At 39.5% G+C, this 24,418-nt stretch overlaps 1 protein-coding gene across 1 annotated transcript in view; it reads left to right on the top strand.

The window, feature by feature from the left end:
• Positions 1 to 601: 601 nt before the first annotated feature.
• mtnr1al (melatonin receptor type 1A like) overlaps positions 602 to 24,418 on the top strand; it is a gene marked incomplete at both ends in the record, with an annotated part of 25,451 nt that continues 1,634 nt past the window's right edge. Inside the window, one exon of the mRNA XM_079250527.1 lies at positions 602 to 896. Coding sequence (XP_079106653.1) covers positions 602 to 896 — 295 coding nt within the window. The remainder of the gene's footprint in view (positions 897 to 24,418) is intronic.

Raw genomic sequence — 24,418 nt, 5'->3', positions numbered from 1 at the left:
GTGCGCAGCTGTGAGCACAAGGAGAGAGAAGAGCAAAGGAGAGAGGGACAGAGGGAGGGAGAGAGAAAGAAAGAGAGAGAGAGAGAGAGCAGGTCTCTGTTGGATGCTTTAAGGCGCGTAATCTCCCCCCACCCGGACTCAGACGCTCTGAGTCGGTCTCCTCGCGCCGGTGACTGAATGATGGCGCAGCCGGCGGACTGACAGGCAGACTGAGGCTGAAGCGAGCTGGTGTCACGAACAGCTGGGCGGATTTGTGAATGAACCCTCAGAGTGGAAACATCCTCAAGTTGCGCGACAGGGACACCATTCCCAATATGAAGGGAATGCCACGAGCACCTTCATTTTTCCAGTTTAGATGGGAAGTATCTGACTGACTGGGATGTCTGCTGGTTTCCGGCTGGTCCTCCCACAGATCCATGACAAGTAGACCTTTATCTTTCTTTAAATTAAAACACACACGTATAAAAAAAACTGCCGCCAAAATGTCCTGCTTCACATTTTTTAAGGATTTGGTAGCTTAAAGGTCAAATCGCCACCGTGCCATTGCGCGCAGCCATGCGCGCAGCTGTGAGGGTGCGCCTAGACTGACCCTCCGCGCGTTATGCTGAATGGACCGACCTTCCGTGGCCACGACCAGATGCGACTCGTAGACCCGAGGCACCTTCCGCAACTAATGTCCCTGGAGGACCAGGAGCCCACCTTGGTGGAAGGGACCTTGGAGCCCCGCAACTCCACGCCGACAGGAGAAGAAGGGGCTCCGGGTCATCAGCACCATTCCTTCCCCTGGGTGGTGACCCTGCTGGCCGGCGTCCTGATCACGACCATCGTGGTGGATGTTATCGGGAACCTGCTGGTCATCGTGTCTGTGTTCAGGAACAGGAAACTCAGGAAAGCAGGTACATGTGTTTGTGCTCCATCAGCCAAGGAGAGAGATGTTGTGGAGAAGAGGAGGGAAATGCAGAAAGGTGTGAAAACGACCTCTTCTTCCACGTGTATTTAAATCTTTTCTGCATTCAGTAAAATATATAAAAACAAATGTGATTATCATGATTCATTTAACCTTAATTCCTGTTATATGTTTTTAATCATTTAATCTTTATTGAAAACATAATTATTTAAACTCTCTTAGTTGTGAGATGAATCTGAATTTGCAGGATAATAAGAACAAATTTAAGATAAAGTTGTGAAGAAGAGATGGGGGATATTTTATATATAAATGGTATATTGTTTCTCCCAGGTTGTGTTATCATAAGCACCCAGTTTGTCACCTGCTCACAATGAGAAGTCATTCTTTAAACTGTGGCTTGGCACTCCTGAGGGAGACCGACGAGGCTGGAGATGCCATCTTTCTCCTGAAGGATTGGATCCAGCTAGCTTTCCCTGCATTCCCCCGTCGCTGTCATGCTGAGAGACCTGAGTACTGCTGGGTGTTTCACATAGCGACTCTGTCAAGCTGTCTGCAGATGATCTGACTCGCACGGCTGTCTTACACCTTGTTCTGCTTTTCTAAACAGCAAATTTGTCAAATTTGTGACATCAGTGTTTCCATTTCCACACCACAGCGGTGCAGCCCTGGTTATGAGACTGTAGTTGTAGGTGAGGCTCTGAAATGGAAATTTAGAAAGCCCACCCTGAAGTGGATTACAAATCTTCAAGAGCACTGCTGTGTACAAATATCCCAACCAATTAAGTGTAATCAAAGTTTGTACCCAACCGTCTGAAGAGTAAAGTACCACACGAGCAGCACTTGGCATAAACCCTCTCTGTTCTCATATCTGAATATCAGTAAATTTCTCCTTTTATTGCATGTGCCTCATGAAATTGGTGAAATTGAACATCCTGTGGAACTTCAGTAATAAGGTGAGGGAAATCAATTTGCCACAATCTAAAAGAAAAGGGTTAGAGGAGCTGGTTTGTGAAAGGTCACAAAGTGGCCGAAACCTGCTGAATTGTGGAAGAGAACAGCTGCATCTCCTCTTTGAAGGCTCAAATGAAGTGGCACTTAGAGAAGCACTTTACCCAATCACTGTTAATGGAGATCAACAGGAGGTTGCACTGCGGTGCTCAGGGCTGCATGCAGCGATTCCCTTTCAAAAACCACATCCACACCTTTTGCTGGAAATTAGATTTGTCCTGTAAGTCTGTTTTTAAAAGCTCTTTATCCCTCAAAGACAATGTGTGTTCTGCCAAACATATGGCAAACTTATTAATTATTTATATAAATACTAAATCTATGATTTCAGAGTTTGTACACTTTTAACCGACGTGTGTTTTGTGAGAAAACAAAGCAGCATTGTTCCATGTTACATTTAACATTTTGGGGTGAAACAGTTTAAAAGAGTGAGATGCGCAGCTGCTGTGTGTTCACACCTCTGGGAGAAACTCTGACCTCCCATAAAGAAGAAGAAAAAAAAAAGCTTGCAGATCTGAAAGATCCACCTGATGCTTTGCAGGGGTCGTGTCTCCATCCTGATCCCTGACTCCTTTTATATTTCACCTGAATGCTTGAAGCAGAACAGTATCGGACGGGAAATTTGCCACCAAGTTGGTGCTTCTATCTGAAATTTTCCCCAGAAAGAGGGACAGAAAAATACAGCTCATTTCTGTTCTCTATTCATCTTTAGACTAAAACTATTTCAGTATGATTATAGCAGAGAGAATGACGTGGCCTGCTGAGTGGGGGAAAAAAAAAAAAAGGACGCAGAATAGCAGCCATGTCTGAATGCATGTCTCATCTTTAATGATCCAAAGAATCACACACGCTGGTTGGGTCTGTCTGACGTCGGACTCAGAAGTCAACGTCTTGCATGGCTGAATACTGGCTGCCTTTTGAATGTGCAGTTTTGACCTGTTTAGTGTGTACTGGGAAGCTGTTGGAGATCTGTTTTATGTGACCTAGATGCTGCCTTTCTTTTGCCACATTCTGCCTTGTTTTGACTCAAAGTAAATGTGATTACTTCTAGTTTCTCAAATGCCACAAAATCTTCCCTGAAAAAGAAAACGTGCGATATAAATGTAATTTAACTCCTGAAAAAATACAGAAAAATGAAAGGAAGGTGAGTATTGACATAGTTTCCCAGGTATCTTTATCTCTGTCAGCTGTCTAAGTCTCATGCTTTGGATCATCTCGTCAGTCATAATGTCAAGAGAGGGGCTTGTTTTCTTTGGCTGCCTTTAATTCCCCTGAACGCATCAATCATGTTTTCTGTCTCTCTTCATCAACACATATTCCTGGAATCCCGGAGCTGTGTTATAACATCTGGAGGTGGAAAAATTTGATGAATTGTTCACCTCCCTCTCAGCGCTTTTTCATATATCTACTCCTCTTTCTTGTCTGATCTTTTGTCCCCTCCTCCTTCCCCTTTTCCTCAGCTACTCCATCTCCTCCACACTTCAATTCAACTCCTGCCTTTCCAATTCTTCTTCCCAATCCTATCCTGCCTTTCTTGTCCTTTTCAATTGAATCATCCTTTCAAGACTTCTCTTCTCAACCTTTCCCTGCTCCCCTCCGTGCCCTATTTTCCTTACATTTCATCGGCTCCACTCCTCTTTCCTCCCCGTCGGTCCTCCCATCTCTCTGATCCGACTCCAAACTGGTGAATTATTCTCCTCTTTTCACCGTTTTCATCCATCTCTTTTCTCCTTCTTACTCTGTCAAGACACATTATCAGACCATCCGTAAAGCCCTCTCACGGCGCATCTTGTGTCACCAGATCGGCATGAAACTGACCGAGCATCTTCAGCCGTGAGGTGCAAACATCCCGCAAACACCTGAGAACACCAATCTGCTGCGGCATCTTGGCAGAAAAATTATAGCTGTAATTGTTTTGCATCTGAACAGGCGAATATGTCAGCGCTGAGTTTGAGTGCTCCGCTCAGCCCTCCGTGAAATCGGAAATGCGAGGAGGGAAGGCTTTGTGTTTGGCATCGCTGGCTCACTGCCAAAACTTGGCAAATTAAACTTGTTTGCTGTCCCTGAAGCTACGAGCTGCGTCCAGCTGGAAATCAATTTGAATGAGTCTGACTGTTTCCTTCGATCTGGAGGCCAGTAGATCACCGGTGCTCAACCTTTTCAGAGGTAGATGACGGTCCCTCCTGGATGGAGTAATCCATAAAAGACTGAGCTGGTTATGAACTCAAAATGTCACCCAGATCTATCCATGGGCATGCATTTTTAAAATTTCCCTCTTTCACTGGTACTGCTTGAATGCATCTCAAATATCACCAAACTGCTGTTCAAAGAGCTTAAATGTGCAGTCGGGTAGTACGGTGTGAAGTTGGTTAACAGTGAGGTCTTTCCACTTTTGGCCATCTTCAAAGTTGCAATCCACGCAGCAGGATGGAAACTGGAGACGCGTTAGAGCCTTTTCTAGGATACATTTAGCAACACAAACCTAGTTAGAGGAAGAGAAAACTTTCACTGACTTTGAGCATGAAAGCATTGAGGAGTTTTTGCATTTGGTTTCTGTGTGAGCATGTGGAGTTTACCAAAAACGTTACCGTTCTCTCCTCAAAGACTGATAAAGGTGAATGTCAGTTTAAGGAAAATGCAGAAAAAAAAATCACATTAAGCCTGCTATTTTCCTCTTGTGCCACTTAACCGCCTCTTCATGCATCTGTACCGTACTATAGTCCCTTTGCATTCTGTTGAGTTTGCTTGCAAATAAACAGACATGTTTGCTTTTGCTGGGACTCAAAGCAACCTTCAGCGTAGGTGCTGCTTACTGCAGAGAAAATGTGGGTGGATTTGTTCCGTCACGGATCGCAAGCCTGACAATTTTTTCAGCATTTATTTTGCAAGGTTGTAGTTTTCTTCTTCTGCTTTTTTTTTTTTTTACAAATCATTGACACATTGCTGCCCTCTGCTGGCAACATGTGTTACAAAATGTCCTGTTAAAGTGAAGTAAAGGAGTTCAAAGACAGAAACCTTGAAGGAGGAAACTTTTTATTGCTAAACTTCCACCCTTCAGAGCTTGGTCACGTTTCTATCCATGCAGATGGCACAAGTTGCTCCAAAACACCAGGACAATATTTTATCTTTAAGTGTGGTGTCACACGCTGAATGTCAGTCGCTCGCAGATGGCGGTCAGTCAGTTTCGAGACTCAACGCTTGTTGTGAAGTTAAAATGAGCAGATGGCAGTTCTCTTGGTGTTGAGCTGATTCTCACAGCTGGAAATCAGCAGATAGGGGGTTTGCTGTGAAAATACCACCAATTGAGGGGATTTGCTTGGAAAAGGAGCTCCGGGTTTATCTTTGACCTTTTTCATCTGTAGATCTGATAAGAGTTTACTCTGATCATCTCAACAAGCCCCGTAGCTCTCAACCAATAAAAACTTATTATGCAAATCAGTCTGGTCAGGAGCGGTGTGGAGGCATCTGCGATGACCAGATTTGAATGTACATGTGCAAACATGCAGACAGCAGCTATGATTAGATTTAGATATTGATATAGGAGTCCATTAATCACCTTCTAATCCATTATATATTTTTAAAAGACCAAAGTAGACAGCATGAGAGCAGAGACAAGAAACCAGGATGCAGACTAAAGGGAAGTAACAAACCTGCCCCCCCCCCCCCCCCCCCACCCCCCCCACCCCACCCCCAGCCCCCTTTTTTGAACCCATAAAAAAATCAATCCAGGCACTTTCTGTTCAGAAAAGTGTTGGATAAGTCTTGAGCCATCCTTTAGTTCTTGTTTGTTGGACATTTATTTTCCTTTTTTTAAGAGTTTGTCTTATATTAAAGACTATAGTCAGAGTGAAGACAGAAGTAAAATATTCCAGAAACAAAAACATCCTAAACTATGAGTTATGAGGAAAAACAATCAGCTTTATCACTTAACTTTCCACAAGAGGTCACATCATTGATCCCTCGAGACGAAGTCAGACACTAATTGGCAGCAATTAAAATGAGCTATTTAACTGATGCAAATCAATGTTGCAGTAATCATAATCTAATACTACTACAGTTGTTTTGTTTTTTGTTAAAGACATTAGTAACTCATTTCTCTTTAAGTTTAATTTTGATTGTTTTTTCACATATGTACTTGGATGTGCACTTATAGACTCTTTATTAGGTGCTAAAGTTCACACAGACTCACAAAAACCACAGTAATGAATTAATAATGGACTCAGCTGAGTATTTAAAGCATGTAAACTTGAGCCCCTTAGTGCCAATGATCATGGTTTAACCACCACAGCAAACCTGAGTATTGTTGCTGACCATGTCCATCCCTTTATGAGCACAGTGTAGCATCTTCTGATGGAAACTCCAACAGGATAATGTGTCACGTCAGGAAGCTCAAATCATCTCCAACTGCTTTCTTCACCATGACGATGAGTTCACTGTTCTCCAGCGGTCTCCTCCAGAGATCCGCCAGATCTCAGTCCAATGGAGGCTCTTTTGGGAATGTTTCCAGCACCCTGTTGAATCTATGTCACCAAGAATGAAGACAGTTCCGAAGGTAAAGGAGGTCCAACTTGGTACCCAACTCTAACAAAGAGGCCAGTGAATGTGAGTGCTATGAAGTTCAGTAAGGAATTTTAAAAGTTTAACAACAACATCAAAGGGTTTTTATTCAGTTGTTCATCAGGAAACATACAAGTCAGAGTGTTTCTTCACTTAAATTAACTTTAAAATCAATCCAAATGAATTAGTTAAACATGGTTTAACAGGCTGAAGCATTTTTATCATGTTAATTTCCTTTTTTTTCATCTTCCTGAATGAATCCTGATACGGATTATAAGAAGTGTTTGGATTATGGTGGTAGTCCACCATTAAAGCTTTAAATATTCACTATGAGGCGACTGCACCTCACCAGCAAGTTTGCAGCTCGCCAGCAGGTAAAAGAAATATTGATGGAAACTCCACCTTTTGAACCCAGATAGCTGCAGCGGCCTCTTCAGTGGCTTCTAAAGCAGGGATGGGGATTCTGAGCCATTGAGCAACTGCACAACATTGTTTCAGGTGTTTGCTTTGCTTCAGGTGCCTAGTAAACCAACAAACAAGAGTTTAAATTCTTCGTTTTCATATGTTTTGTTGCTACATTTGGAGCTTCAATTCATCATTATTAATAAAAATCGAGATATCAGCCAAGGTCCTTTTGCTGTAACTGATATTGTTGAGCAGCTGCCACATCGGTTCCCTGTACAGCCAAACCAAATAATGATGAAGTTGGTGCAAGTTGGCCATTTTGCATCATCCTAGTACGTCAGCATAGATGTACTAGGATGATGCTAGGTACTCCTGGCTTGGAGAGCTGAATGGCCTTAATATGGATGTACAACAGAAGGATTTATTGCAGCTTTTTTCAGACAGTAGGAATGCAGTGAATGTATTTATGACTCATGAAGATTAAAACTAAGGAGAAATGTAAATTATAAAAAGTGTCAAATGTCTGTGTGTGTGTCTGTGTGGTGGTGGGGGGGCTGATGTAGTGGTTTGCACCATCAAAGGTATCTTTGGATAGTCTGGCTTCTTCCCATAGTCCAACGTGTGCATGTTCGGTTGATTGCTGAGCCTAAATTGACCCTGGGACATAGTGGGAGGTCGTTGTTTGTCTTTGTGTTGGCCTCATGATGGAGCAATGATCTATCCAAGCCGCATTCACCTCTCATCTGATAGCAGCCAGGATAGGTTGGTAGATATAAACTCCTGTGTCTGACTGGTTGTAGATACAACAAGAGCATACTCAATGGTTACTCGCTGAAGAAATGTATCAAGACAAAGTACTACTAGCTTCTTTTATATGCTGGGCAAATTGCCTGTGGCTGAGGTTGGCTAGTGGTCACTCCCCCAGCTGAGAATGGGGAGGGTGGGGTTCAGCCTGGTTTCCAACTGCTGTCAAACACTAGCTCTCCTGGCCCTGTCCAGATGGGTTTACACTCTTTTTCACTCGGACAGCAAGACCCGGTCCAGGCAGCTAATGGCTAGAGCCTGTTTCTTTGGCCTGGTCAACAGCTGCCATCCAACTGGCTAATGGTAGCCAGCAACTGACCGAAACAGCACAGACTGCTGTCACACCCGCTTGCTAGTTCAGCCCTGTTCAGCTGAACCTCCACTAGTGCCCACTCATTCAGCCGGACCCAGTCCCAGTGACTAAGGACTGCTCAGTCAGATGGGAAGTGACTGCCAGCAGCCAATCATCTCCCAGCTGTGACGTGCCAGTCCACACAGGACTGGAGGAAATGCTAACACAGTCCACCACCCCGCATTAGACAGGAGTTGTTCCTTGTAGTGCATAAATGGCTGCGGTGGATGATGTCTGTCATCTAGCCAGGACGCAGTGCTTGAACAGTCTAACCACACAACCAAATTTGTGGGAACTATGACATGATAGTGGCCAGGTTGTTGGGAAAAAAAAAAAAAAAAAAAAACCCACCCAAGTGAGAGTTTGAAACCATTGGATTTATCAGATTTGTTCTTCAGAAAAATAACAAAACGTGTACATCTCTTTTGTGTTTTTTCAAGCAGAAGAAAACGTTCTGAAAAGGTTTGAAGTTCTTTTGTTCTATGGGTTTCTAGAACAAAAACTTGCTCAAGTCGAGTATGCAAATGTGTCTGCAACAGAACTCAGAGGTTTTTAGGAGCCGCTGCACATGGATGATTGTTGGGAAATAAAAAAGCTATCAGTTCCAGCAACTGAAAGGATTATAAAACTATTTCAGGAAGATACTATGTTTTAAACTCCTAATGTAGCTAGTGATGCATTAAAAGCAGAAGACCAATTTAATCATGTTTCGTAAGATATATACTAATAAATAAAGATTTCTTCCTTTTGTTCTCATCTATGAAAGATATATCAACTGAATGACACGGCCAACAAACACTCCAGATCACAGTCTGAGTTCAAGTTTGAGTGAAAATGGAAAAAAGAAAAAGGTCCATGTCAAGGCTCTGCGTTGCAAAGCTAATCTGCCACCAGCTACATGAGAAAAATGGAATCTCACTGATGAAAAATGTTGTTTTGGCCCATGTGTCAAAGAATTTGAGCTTTCATAAAAGCCGGAGGAGCTGATATAAAGTTGTAATTGGGATTTTTTTTTCTTTCCCTTTTGGTCCATAAATACATCATTTATTCCTTCAGTAGATCAGAGAGAAAAAAAAGAGCCATTAATTTTCTTACCTATAAAAGATTTTTTTATGATCTATTTAATTAATGTTTTTGCTGTCAAAATTAACATCCTGATGCTTCCGTGTTTCTTCATAAGCGGTTGTACCAGTTCGCTTTAATCTGCCTTCACTTGACTGCAAAGGCTGATCCTTTTTGCTCGTCTCCTATTTAAAACGGTTTCTAATGTTCTATTCAGAAAATAGATCCTGAATTTCTGACAGGAAAGAAAAAAAGAAACTGGTGGCTTTAAGTTTATACTTGGAGAAAAAAAGATTTTTCAACAAATATTGCTCTTTGAAATGACAATTTTTTTTTTTTTTAACCAGGAACATCACACCATTTTAGCTATTACCTTGATTATTTAGACATGTCTGCTGTGATCTTAACCCTGATGTTACCTGAGTCTAATTAAATTGTTAGGAGAAATAAACATCTGTGCATTCAGACAACTTGGAGAAACTACGTACTGCATGCGGTTGTTGCGGTTGAACAGTTGTTGTTCTAATTAGATGTATTGGACTGGGTTGCCATGCAATTGTTAGCTGTGGTTAACTCAAAGTAATGACGCATAACAGAAAAACTCTCTGATCCACAGAGAGCAGAGGAGAGATGTAATGATGACAATAACAACAGCTGGCAGGAAGCTTAATAAGCCAGCAGGTGAGCTGTGGTGTGAAAACATGTGCTGTGCTGCAGCACATAACACAAAGTCATGACATCTCTTTTCTCCCTGACATCATGTCTAATGAGGCTGACCTGATCTCAGACCTCATCCTGCTGCTGCTGCCGCTGTAGCTCACCTGCCCGAGGAGTTAGGTGCCGCGCTGAGCTGCCATGGCGCCATGATTTATTTTGTCTAATTTCCTTTAACTGCTCAGATGCTTTATCATTTGCTGTAATTCTGTCTGTTTGTGCTCTCAGTGTTGGAGCGGAGAGGATGCAACTAATGCTGGGGGCGTTAGAGACACAGCAACGCTGCTCATCTTTAATGCTGCATATACCCTGAGATCCAGACTCTGGAAAGCAAATTTGATTTTTTCTTTTTTCTTTTTTTCCTGGAGTGTTTGTTTCTGTCATGGAACTAAAATTGAGTCTGCCTGAACGTCCAAATCTGTCTTAAGATATCAAACATTTGTTGGCTTCAATTGTGGTTGCACAGCTTATATAAACTCATGTTGATCCAGTATCAGGTGTTTGCCTCCCATGCATTGGATAATAGAGTCCACAGGTGACAAGTTTAGCATATAACATATATATATATATATATATATATATATATATATATATATATATATATATATATATATATATATATATATATATATATATACATATATATATATATATATATATATATATATATATATATATATAGGTCTTCTAAATGAGGTTAAATGCACTGGTGTGATAAGAAAATCTAGCTTTCCTTTCCAACATCTTAAAGAGAGAGCTGTTTAAATGACATGCCAATGACCCAATCAGTAAACAGTAACAGGAACCAAAACTTCACCAGGTCTCCCAACCTACTGAATTTCCCCTGAATTGATGCCATATCATGTAGAAAGAAGGAAAGTTTTCAAGCCATATAGATACAGAGATTTGCAAACAACTTGACAACTTCAGTTGTACTGTGATGGGTTGAAAATAGAAGCCATCACCACATGACACCATAGCCATTCCATTTCTGCTTAATTACCTAAATTAATGGACATTTTGTGTTATCCTCGATTGTTTGTTTTTATGTCCTCTCAGCTCTTTCAGAGAAGCTTATCAGATATAATGACAGCTCAGTGTTGACGTCAAATGTCTTTACAAGTTTGACATGACGGGAAGCAATAAAACAAGGACTATTATCACAAAGTTGTTTTGGTGTCATTTGCAAACCATGAATGATATCTTCTCCATGTTCAAAATTTATGTTAAGATGGCGCTGTTTTTGGCTGTGAGGGAAACCAACTTTGTACAGAGAAAGGAAAAGAAAAGGCATGCTTAGAGTTTAAGAAGACCACAACCTCATTTCCAAATAAGTAGAGATAAGAAGATACAGGTAAGATGCAATTATTTACCACTGATCTAAACATTATTGTTGAAAATAATTATATATACACCAAATTTTTATATATTATGTATAACAAAGAAGTTTAATTTTCGAAAGTCCTATAACCTTTATGGGAAAACTTAATTTGACTTTCTCTAAACTTTTGAATGCACATGTACTACTGTTTGATGTTTTTACAGCATAACATTGTCAGAACATACAGACAAAAACAACAACAGACGTGTCTGAACCATGAATCAACCACGACATGTTCTGGTCTAATGACAGCTTGACAGTCCTCTTCATCATTCTGTTCAAAATTAGACGGCATCAGATCAAAACAGCAGCAAATATACAACAAATTATTCATACATTGACTTTGACATTGTGGTTTGACCTATATTGTTTTGTTTCAAGAAATTACCATTACATGTTTTTGTCATCACTGATTTTTTTTCAGTGTAGCATGAATTTTTAATATTTTCTATGAACTCCACCCAAAAGTTGAATGGCCTAACTTTTTGAGTCGTGTAAAATATCGGGATAACCAGTGCTGACTACTGGTGGGGTGATGCTTAACATCTAACTGGCATACGCGGGGTAAAAACTGATTAAAGTGGCTGCCATTACAAGTTAGCAAAAGCCAGGTGTTTAAGACAGTAAAAGCAAATCGAAATAGCTTCATTTCTCAGAATAAATCTGGCGTTTAAGGACTGCAGATTTCGGGAACAGAGTGAGCTAAGAGCCACAACGTTAGCCAGTTGGTATTAGCGCTAGCTGAGAAGCTAGTAGAGCTAACTACTGGCCTCACTGCCTAAAAGCTTGATAGCTGTAAGCTAGCTGCAAAGTTGAGGTCAGGGGTTTTTTTTTAACGTTCCGGGAAGTTTGAAGAAGTTTTGGAGCTTCAGAAGGCAGCAGTTCTCAGCCAAGCGAGCCAAAATCTCTCCCAGCAGAGATTGAACAGCTCAGTTACCTGAGAGCTCAGCCAGGAACTTGTTTGTTTCAGCACTTAGCTGGTGATTGCCGTGGTGCTTTTCTTCTAATGTTAAAAGTGGCAACATTTTGATACTTTTCCCCTGCAGGTAATGTCAAATTTAGCTCCTTATCTGGAGAATCTCTCTCATGTTCAAACAGCTGCCTGCATAACAGAGAGCGATTATACACCGTTAGCTGCTTTTGGAGGGAAATGTGGTTGGGGCCAAATTAGCATAAAAACAGAAGTGTTTGAGATTCAAAATATTTCCCCCACAAGAAGAGGTTTCATGGAAAAACCTTGAAAATGATCATTTAAGCATGAATCAGTACTGGATGGGGACTTTACTGTTTAGCCTTGATGTCTTTTCACAGAATAGTTAACAGCAAAAGTCTTCTTTCTTGCAAAATACTACAGAATTTGTTCTTTTACAGAACAAACCAAAGATGGGCCTTTAAAAAAAGGTCCTCTAGCATCTCAAGTTAATGATTCAGTCATGTGAGCATTTGATAAAAGAAAAAAATTCTCTTGTCTTTGGTTTAGTAAACACACAAAAAGTAAAACAATTTAGGATTTTTATCAGCTTCTCTAAAGCTGTTCAAACTCCACTAAAGATCATGTCACTAATTATCGAAGCCACCCATTGATCAAAGGTTAAAAGCTTCAATGGCTACTGGCTCACAGCACAGCTGCTTTGGTGATGCAACATGCCCGGATGGTTGGCATCAGTTCCTATGATCTGAAGTTCAGTTGAGATATGCACCAACATGAATTCAAAGCAAGTGTCAAAAATGTCTCATCTTCAATTTCCTTTAAAACGGGGCGTTCAAATTAATATTCTGCAATTATTTCCATGGATGTGGGAATGGAAGATGCCTGTTGTTTTGATCAGGACTGGTGCTGTTCTGGTGAGGGCTCAGTGCTGTAAATATTCTGCCTCTGGGTTTGATCCGAGACGTCTGGACTGTTTAATAATCCATGTTTATAACTAGAATTGGTCCTAGTCATACTTTTTCATTATTCTCGCTGGTTGTAACTGTGGCAATGATTTAAACTGTTGAATTCAACCTCATGCATTTGATTGGCTCCTGCAGTTTTTGTGGGAAGGTGTTACATTGCATTGCAGCAAAAGGCGCCATGTCGATTACATCATTTGACAGGTCCCATTAAAATGAACAAAGTTCATGTAAATGCTTCTTGACAGATCTGTGTGCAACTTGTGTGGTTGCATATTTGCACACACTTGTTTTAAAGCAATGATTCTGAACCTTTTACATCACTTTTATCTTAAACCCTCATTGAGATGTGAGTGAGGGGGTGACATCCCTCCTCTCAAGTTGTGGAAAAAATGCTACAGCTGAATGGCATGCAAGATATATTTTAATTAGCTGTACATTTTTTCTGGACTTAATACCAAATATTTTTTAAAATCTGCTCCCAGCATCAGTTTTATAATGCTCAGCTCATGTGTCAGAGCAATATTCCACATCTAAAAGTGCCAGCTGATAAAAAAAAAAAAAAAAAAACAAGCGGCTATTTTTACCCACATACTTAAGTCTGATATTTGTCTTAGGCTGACAGCAGTGTTTACTGTTGAACTTCAACAAGGTATCATCAGCACCAGCAGCAGCAGTCAGAGCTGCCGACAGGATCAGAGACTCACACAGTGCAGCGAGACTTCCATTTCAAAACAGACACTGTGGTTACCAGAAGCTCCCTCATGCTGGCATCTGCCTGTGTGTGAGAGATGCTGCTACAAACAGACAAACTCAGGAACACTAAAGGATAAAAAAAAAATAAAAAAAAAAACAACTCATGGCGCTCTTCTCTCTGCAGAGCAGATGATCTGATTAGATTTTGGCACCACTTGGTGAATAAATTTGCATTTCAATGTGTAAAAAAACCAATAACTTTGAAACTACTGTAACTTCTTGGTGCCTTTCAGAGGCTAAGATCACACTGCACTGATAGAGATCTTTCCCAATGATGTCATCATTTGTCTAAATGATCAGGGTAATTAGCATAACAAGCGGTTTCATTGATCATGTGGAGGCTTAGGTGCTTTTCACTCACGTTCTGTCCTTATAGGGAGTGTAAACATGGCATTTAGGCTCAGAGTCCTCCAGCTGTTTAGTCATACTAGTGAGAGTGCTAAAGTTTTTTTATCCTTTTAACCTTTAGTCCACATGGATCTGGCAGATTTTTTAGATCCAGCAAATGCAGATTTTATTAAACCAGAATTCATTCATTCATTTTCCTAACTGCTTAATCCAATCAGGGTCACTGGGAAGCTGGAGCCTGTCCCAGCAGTCTTTTGGCAAAAGGCAGGGTACACCCTGGACAGCTCGCCAGTCTATCGCAGGGCCTAAACTAGGGGTGGGAAAAACAAATCGGAAATGGGGATTTTTTTCTTCACAATTTTAAAATCAATTTTTTTTTTTTGTTAAAAAATCTTTTTTTTTTTCAAATAAATAAAATTAATCCACTATAAAATTTTTGTCATTTTCATTGGTTTTATTGATCTTTTTACTTGTCTTCTTGGGCTTTATAGCAGCAGAATGATGGTCTGGCTACTGGGTTGTTTTTTTTTCTAACTGAAATCAAGAAAAATTACTAACAAAAAGAAGTTTAATAAAAAGTTTTTTGTTTTTAATTACAAAAATCATCAATATTGAAGAATTTTCAGTATCGCAATTTAAATCGAGTCGGCACCCATAACATCGGAATCGAATCGAATCGAATTGGGACAAAAGCATATCGTCACAGCCCAAAATCACAATTCAAAGTGAATAAATCTAAAAAAAAAAAAGAAACTGTTTACAATCCAAACACTTCTTTTCTGAATGACTGGCCCATCTGTCCCATAACCCGCATTCACCAATATGAGGTTCTGCATATGCTCCATGTCTTCGTTTCCGGTTTTTAGGCTTGCCTTTTTGGTGTATCTCTGTGACAGTGTGAGAGCACTACTTTCAGTGCTGCCATACGAATTACAGCAGGACTCATGTGGACACTCCCAGTTCTTGTAATCAACATATTTTTACATTACTTAATAAAAGAAAACTTACATGTACATGGATGTAGAGCTTAAATCATTAGCTTCGTTGCATACCCCACAAAAAGCAAGGACTTTGTTTTGATGCTGCAAGGGCAAAAAAAAAAAAAAAAGTTAGTCTTGGTCAGGTCAATAGCTTGAGCGATGTATAAATCATTTCAAGGACATTTATTGTGATAATCTGGCTATCTGTCAGTAACATGGCCTGTTCTCCTGCGACATCCTGATGCTATTGTTTTTATGCCTACACTTTAATTGCAGAACATTTGTCAGTTGCATAATTTCCTGGTACACTGATTACGCTGATACACACGGTAGCTCTGCTACAAAGTTTCCGACCCTTCAGTGAGTTTTTCTGCTGGTTTTCGGGGACTCTTGGTGAGTAACATTAAAAGAACGTGTAGTTTTCTCTTCTCCGTTAGCAGCAGGTGCGAAGCCCCCTCCCATGTCCAGAAGAACATACACACACAGCTTGGTCCTTGTGTAGCATCCGTCATTAAGCTGCAGTCAGAGCAGGTTCTGGTTTAGTGTCGGATATTAATGTCTATTCATGAAATTAATGAAAAGTGTGGATAAAATAACTGTAACATGTTGTAGAAGTGAGGAGTAAGTAAGTAGTAGGCCTACCATGTGCATTAGTGTAATCAGAGTAGAGAGAGGGAGACAACATGATTTTTAAGATCTAATGTAATCACTAGTTTAAAAAAACAAAAGTGGAAATGGATGGTTTTACTTTCTTTAGGGGACTGTAGAGGGTAGAAAAGTAAGAACTGCAGTAGGATTCAGCAGATAAATGTTCCATTTATCTGCTGAAATAGAAAGGTGAATTAAAAGGGGAAAGCCTAGAAGAGAGACAGGCAAGCTCTATTCATGCTTTAACAAAGCAAACTATTTTACACAGAAGCAGCAGAAACTGAGCGGACTGATTCTGACTGAAGGTGAAAAGTGAAGTTCTAATTCCTGAAGTTCTTGAAGCCATAATAATGGCATTAACCCTTATTAATTTGGTTCTTAACATAAACATGTATGCATTTGTATTTCCTTTCACCTACCCACCCCCAAAAATTTCCATTGAAGTCATCCTCGGGTTAATTGCACAAAGAACGCTTTAAGTCACTGACCTGCTCCGGGAATTGAACCTCTAACCATTGTTTAATTTTTCTTAGTTCATTAACATAAAGCACCAGTTAACAGGGCAGGGATGTTGCAGCCAAGGGCAAATGCAGTAATAAAGACAAAACCATCTACTAATACAAACTGACTGGTGGTTAACAAGTCCCCTGTCTGTTTTCTGTAAGCAGCTCTTCCCTTGAAACTTCTGATGTGCAGCAGACAAAGAGTGTCACCCAGAATATTAACAATGAGGCCTCCTCATAATGAAGATGGAGTCATGGGGTGATAAATGCTGAATGCAGGTTTAACAAGGTGTTATTGAGGCTGCCAAGGTTAATGACCACACTCCCTCTGTTTGTACTTTGATAAAGGCAGTTGCAGAGAGGTGAGCCACACCTCTGAGGCATAGAGGAGTTCAGTACAGCAGCAGCTTGCTTTGGCATTTCACTCTGCACATTTAGTCACTGTAGCCCTGATCTGAGCTCAGCTTAGGGTGAAATTTTCATGGGAGCAGATCATAGTTAAGGTAAAGGTCAAGTGCTGCAACATCCACCGAGTCAATTTCTATTTACCTTTTTATTTAAAGGTAAGTCCATGAAAAAATTGATGCCACTATGCAGTGGAAAATAGATGCGCAACCAGTGAAGTCTGGGACATTACTATGGCACAGGTGAGTGGTAAGGCTTCTAGCCAACATGGCAGACCAAGCTTTCACGTGACGGTATTCTGGTAACCAAAGTGTCTACATGATGATCTACATTCATATTTTTCATACAAAGTAAGATTAATCCTAGACATAACTTCTGTTCCGCTTCCCTTGAGTTGGTAGATTCCAAGAAAACTTGGCTACTCTCACTTATCACGATGCAGAAAAGACTATCCATACAAATTAAAAGTTAAGATCATAACACTGTTCCAAAGTTCACCTTTCATTTTAGCTTTTCAGCAGGAACACATGTGCTTTGCTGCGATGGGATGTAGGCTTTAAAAATTGATTAAATAATCCAAAAGAAATGGAGAAAAAGCAGCTTTAATCAGGAGTTGCTCCATTAGGTTTGCTGAGAAATGCTGTATATCAGCCATTGAACACCTGCTGCACTAATCTTGTTAAAACAGCCTCATGAAAGGAGTTTTATGATGGTCGTAACAGTGGAGGAAAAAAGAAAAGACAATTGAAATGCAGCGGGGTTCACTTAGGTAGTAGCAAGTAAATGTTAAGCTCCTAAATCTGCCCCTCAAACTTAATTACAACATGTATGAACGAGACCTCTACAGGACATCGGCAGGATGAGAGCTTCCTTACTGTCGAGGAATACTGTATTTGCCCCAACAAAGGACTGAGAAATTGGAAAAACAATCAAATGCACCTGCAACTGTGACGGGCAGCCAGCGTTTATGCTTTCCCCGGGGAGCAACAACAGTCTTATTATTAAATATGGATGAAGTGTGAGCGGGAGCTCTCAGAAGTGGTTACAGTGCACACTGTTGGACTGAATTCTGACAGTTTATTCATTATCCTCTAATGATGATGAAAGCTTTAAAGCAACGCTGATGATATTTGGAAAGTTTAATGATCCAGATGTTAAGAGTTGGATGCAATCAGGCTAAGAGTTTAGCCGTGAGGTTTTCATCTGCTGATTATCTGCTCTTTATGGGAAACACAATTTTTTTTATTTCTTTTGGTCTCTCTCTTTCTTCAGTGAATTACTCAGTTCTTTGTGCTTCTCTCTTTGTTTTTTTGTGGGGATTTTTTTGTCAATTCAGCCAACCTCCTGAAGCCAAATACTTTTTTTTTCATTTGGATATTTGACATTGAGTGTGTTATTATGAACCACTTCATCTTTCATGACGTATTTCCAGGACAACAGGAAATATGTTCTGCAGTTTACAGAGGTTATTTTCACACATGATTTCTGGACTTGCAGGAGAAAGTGAAAATATTTGGTTCTGATGTTTAATGCAGTTTGATTTTCACAAGCAGTTCTCAGCAGGAGACCTTCTGGTGGGGACGTGAAGGAGGGTTCAAAGATCACCTGACTGTAGTGAACAGTTATATAGGAAGGCCAAACCAAGAGAAGGCAAGCTTTGTTTTTATTATTTGCACTTTTTATAAACAAGGCCACTCAAAGTGCTTTATGTAAAACATAAAGCATTATGGTGCAAAGACAACATTGCAAAGTAGTAAAAGATAGCAAAAGATTGCAGAAAACACAATAAAAACATCAATAAAATTTTAAAAATATCATTAAAAGCAAGATAGTTTCTGTAGATTTCATGCATAGGTGCATGAGAGAAGTGGTTTGAACCTGGATTTAAAAGTGTTTACATATGATGAAAGTGTATTACCCTCTGAAAGCTAAATGTTGCTTCTCCATGATTGGTCTGATCTGGCCTCTGGTCTGGACTAAATAACCTGAGTCTTTGGATCTAAGTGCTATGCTGGTTCATATTCTCTGAAAGTATCACAGATGTATTCTGGACCACTCTGGGATTTGTAAATCACCAGTTTTAAAATCTATCCTGTGACTGGACACCAGTGTAAAGATTGTAAAACTGGTGTGATGTGTTCAGATTAGTCTGAGTTACAGCTCTAGCAGCATCATGTGGTGTTTATGCTATGCTGCTTGTATTTTTACATATCCAAACAAGTAAGCAGTGATTTAAAACAGGATACATGTCATCAGAAAAAAATTAATTAGGAATGCCCCGATACCGATATCGGGGCATCGGCTCAATACCAAACCTGTGTACTCGTACTTGGTATTAATAAAAGTGTGTTGATACCTCAACAGATACCCTCATGAAATCTTACACAGTTATAACAACAATAATAACCATAGTCACAATAATGTTTAAATAAACAGATTTGGTATTGGCAAATATTTGGTATTGGCAGATATTCAAATTTCAGATATCAGTATCGGACCTCCCAAAAAGTGGATCGGTGCATCTCTAAAATAAATAGATCAAGAAAATACTCTTGCCAGCAGGCGTACACTTATAAACAGGCAGTAAATGTAAACTTGCTGAAACAAGTCTGTAGCAATGTGGACATCAGTAGTATGTAAACCGTAGACTGTATAAAAGATGGATGGAGCTTTCATGACGTAGGTTTCTGAAAGTTAAAGTGAAGCTCATGGGTCTGTTCCCATGATCATCATCTTGGCAATGTCACGCACGCCGCCTCTCCTGGAAATGACAGGTTAGAGCTGACAGGGGGGGGTGTGAGCATGTGGTGGATGACTGACAACTGTTAAACTCAACTGCCTGTAGCTTATCGGCTAACTGTGCTAACCCAGAGATAAAGGGAGCTGACCAGCTAATGGAGGTAGGTGGGCTAAAGCTAAATCAAATTGTTAGCCGGTTAAAAACTGTGGCTGTGCTGCTCTTTGCTTTGTTGCAGACAGTTAATGGGTAACTTTTCAATCAAAAGAACACGCTCCCAATAATGCCGATTAATTTGATTGATCTATTGATATTTCTTTATTTTGGACAAAAACAGCACAATTTAATTACCAGGTTAACAAAAAATAACAGTTATTATAGAGTCCGAAAAAGAGCAGGATGAAGCAGAGCTTATTGATTCCTGTCTACCTTTATAATAATTTTATGTTCCTTACAGTTGTTAAATTAATCCCTTAATTGTCAGTTTTAAATAAATGTTTTATATATATATATATATATATATGTATGTACATACACACACACATATACAAACATACACACTCACCGAGACAAAACAATTACATATATACCTCTATATGTAGTCATACACCTACCTATAATATTTATACTCACTTACATACAGTCCTGTGCACATATATATTTCTTACATATAAATACACATGATGTTACACATAACATACACATATACATTTGCAATTTTGAGACTAAAAATGAAAAAAATTGACTCCCCCCACAGTTGTCATGAAGGTAAACCTGACCTATTAAGCCTAAAATGTTTTGTTGAACCAGGCTGTAAACATGTTTGTTTCCGCTGTGAAGTTGGCCTTTTTAACATGGGAGTCTATGGGGATTTGCTCTGTTTTGGAGCCCCTAGTGGGTGAGGGGGGAACTGCTATTTTTTTGCACCTCCACTTTACTTTTCTCCAAATGAGATTTTCTATTTGGTGTAAGGAAATAAATCAAAACCAGAGTTAATCAGAGCCTGAAAACCTCTTAGACAAATTTAGTTTGATATATAGTAGTAGTTCTTCACGCTGCATGAAGGACTTTCCAAAACTCTTCTGTTAGTTTCTTTTTGTTGTATTCTCTATTCATATGATCCCATGCTGACTATGTTGAGGTCTGGGCTCTTGGGAGGATCCATCATCCCATCAAACTCACTGCCACTGATTTTCCATACAATGCTTGAGTCACATGGCATAACTCAGCCTTTTCCCCCTGTTTTCCTTCCATAAGAATGGATTCATTACAGCCACCTTCCCAAAAAAACATTTATGATGACACCTCAGAAAACAAGGAATGGATCAGCTCAAGTTCCAAATACATCTCCCGGCCCTGTATCAGGTCTTTGCTGGTTTTGTTTTGTTTTTTTTTTTTTTATTAAAGGGGTCCTATTGTGGTATTTGGAGTTTTCTGAGCTTTCTACAGCGTTACAGTGTTGAATCCTCATCAGACATGTGAACGGCACTGTTTTTTATCATCTAAATGCATATTTGAGTTTGAGTTTGGGTTCCAGCACGCTCTGCGTTCTGTTTCCATGGCAACGAAAAACGCGTAGTTTTAGAGAGTTTTTTCTACTTCGAAATCCTTGTGACGTCTCAGGGGATAAGGTTCAGTGATTGGTTTCCTTCTACTGGTTAACAAGGGCATGTACAAATACATCAGGCGGGTGGAAAACGTGGGATAAAGTTATTTCCAACGATGGCTGGTGAGTTTACCAAAGAGAGACATCCTGCTGCATTCGTTGCTGTGGGTTGCTGTTTTCCACTTCGTTTTCAGGCTCTGATTCAGGTTCCAACATGTAGGGCTGTATGCTATGTGATGACATTGTATTTTGTTTTTTTTTAATTGAGTTCATATTAGCCTAATCCTTCTGTTCATGAGATGTTACAATGACGGTGAAAGCAGTTGCGGTGCGCGCTCCCGATGTAGTGCAGTGGCGGGAGGCGGGGCTTAATGCGGAAGAGTCTCAATCCACTTGTTTTGCCCGCAGGCTGATCTGACAGCCTACGGAGAGGGTCGGTCTGAAGTAAATAAAGCGATTTGTGACAATAACTCGATCAATCCCAGCCCTTCTGGTCTCAGAAATAAAAATAAATTAGCCTGAAATGCACATAATAGTTCCACTTTAAGGACATCACATTCAGATCCTGTTCAGCAACTGTATATTGCCTTTTAAGTGAAAAGACAATTAACAGTATCTACAAACTGCTATGGGATTTTTTTTCTTAGAAGAAAATAAATTAAAGAGTGTCTTAATACACTACAATCTGATGCACAAAATTTGTGTGTAAATGTTATGTTTAAATGAGAATTAGAGTAAATCTCAATTCAAATACTTCAGCTTATTGTTTTCATTATTGCATTTTTACTATAATTGTCCAAAATTATGTAAATATGCATGTACTTTTTGCATAGTTCAAGTGAAGTAATTAAACATATGCTCTGCTGTCTCTGAAACAAAAAACACTGCAATGCACTTGACAAAAAAATTATGCATCTATTTAATGTGCTTTCCCATCACAACATGAACACATGAAGAGCCTAGTGCTAAAAGTGCCCGTGTCAGACAATGTCAACTGTTGGTGGTGCTTATTCAAAGAACTTTAGTGGTTTTGGGCATAACAATAGAAGATGGGAGGTGCAAACACACTTCATATACAAACAAACAGAAATGCAAGTGGTAAAAGCTGCAAATATAGAGGAGTGCTGCAAATACAGAATTGCAAGGCAAAAAAGAAATTGCACTGCAAACACAGATATGAGCTACAAAAACATAAAAGTGCTGCAAATATAGAAATGTAATGCAAGAAAGGAAAAATCACTGCAAATATGAAAATGAGCTGCAGAAAAAGAAAAGTGCTGCAAATATAGACATAATGCAAAAAAAAAAAAAAGAAAAGTGCTACAAATATAGAGACATAATCCAAGAAACGAGCTACAAAAACATAAAAGTGCTGTAAAAACAGTGGTGTCGCATAAATGAAAAACAACTGCAAGAAGAAAGTTTCTACTCCACTTCCATCACTAACTTAAATCAGCTAATCTTTAGATATCGTACAAGAGTAAGGCCAAATATAAAACTGGCAACAGAATGATGTTTACGGGGGGCACATACCTTCCTGTATTTTCTCTCCTTGCACTTACGTTGCTCAAACTTTTCACCAGTACTGCTGTTCTTTGTACCATTTTTTGTGCTTCCCAGAGCATTTCTGTTGTGTAAATGAAATTGCAGTTTTCTTCTTGCACTGTATTAGTTAACGCAGCACTTTGCTGTATTTGCAGCTCTTGATTTTGCATTGTTTTACTGTTTTTGCAGCGCTCCTCCTTACTTGCAATCTTTCTGCTAGCATTTCTGTTAGTATATGCAGCCTGTTTTATATGAAGTGCATTTGCACCTGTCAGCCACCATAGGATCCCAGCCAAACCTAAACCTTGCTCTAAAACAGAACATAGACATTCCCTATAAGGATAAGCTTAACTGCTTGCTAAACATTGATACTAATAAGTGCACAAGGACATACAACTCAAAACTGACAAGAGTGATTTGGGCACTTTAGCACTGGGCTTACTGGGCTGAGAAACAAAAAGAAGCCTGACATATTGGGTAATGAACCCTCTACTTCCCCCCTATGGCACTGTAGGATTAAGTAGCGGGAATAGCTTATGAGCGGTGTGTCCAGAGTGAGAAACACGTGCACACTTCACTTTGTTCTTCATAGTACAAGAATACATCATGTTCAAGCAAAAACTGAAAAACCTACTCACTGAACGATCAGCAGTTTCTGCTGCTTTGCTGCAGTGGGGTACATCTGGGCATTTCTAAGTCGATCACATGACTTACCGAAGAGAGATGCAAATGAGTAATATTTTCTTTTTTTGTTAATGTGGCACACACCAACAGACTTCTACACAACAAACACACACACCCTGACCCTGGACAAGGGCACGTTGTGCATCAAGAGGCTAAAGGGAAGGTGCTCCAGCTTCATACATAGCGCTAAGAGCTTTTATTGAGAAATTGTCGTTTTGTTTGTTAGTTAGTTTGTTTGTTTGTTTGTTTGTTTGTTTTTTTTTTGGGGGGGGGGTAAGCATTTATTACTGTCTAACAGATCAAAATTATTGTGGTGTAATCTTCTGCTTCCTGTTATTCATTGGGGGGCAGAAGACAGTTATCAGATTGTGTACAAAAGTGTTTTGAGCAAAGTTCTTCCTGCAAACCAACACAATAGGTCTCCGGCACTATATGTTAAATATGATAAGTTTAGCTTTATAGGGTTGACAATACACAAGCTTGAAATGATTTCATTTACATTTACAGTTTCATTCTGGAAAACCTGAAAACAGTTGAATATTTGGTGCTTTTGCTTGATAACTAATTAAAGGACTATTAAAATAGCTTTTCAAATCTGTTTAATCATATTAATATTTATATTGGAATTTTAAATAAAGTTATTTTGGTTGATTTTAAGCAGCTTTTAGTTCCTTTCATCTTTTCAGCTTTAAAAATCCTCCGCATGTGTAATGTTTTTCAAAGAGGAAACTGTTTTATGCCGCTGCTTTGTACGGAAACTGAAGCTGATCTGCTATGACAAACTGGGCTGGCAGCTTTGTGTAAGCTTTCAGAGAATTTATGAGGAAATACAAGCTGGCATGCATGTCATGCTTTGATTTGGTGTAAACAAATCTGCAAAGTACTTTTTTGATTAGTGTGTATCTCTGGAGTGACATATTTAAATGTGTTTTTCTGTTTGACAAAAATCAAAATTTTAAAAGGTAAAAGAAAGAAAAAAGAAGAAAAGTTGTTTTCTTCTAATTGTATTCAGTGTGAAAAAAGGAAGCAGATTCTAGTCAAGTTTAGAAAAACAACAAGTAAAACAATTTATTAAACTGACTGCCATTTTCTGTTGTTAAGCAATCGATATGTTGATTGTTTCAGA

The sequence above is a fragment of the Telmatherina bonti genome (assembly GCF_933228915.1).
Source record: "Telmatherina bonti genome assembly, chromosome: 12".
Classification (NCBI taxonomy): Eukaryota; Metazoa; Chordata; class Actinopteri; order Atheriniformes; family Telmatherinidae; genus Telmatherina; species Telmatherina bonti.
The sequence above is the reverse complement of the archived record's forward strand: the minus strand, read 5'-3'. Positions and strand labels throughout refer to the sequence as shown.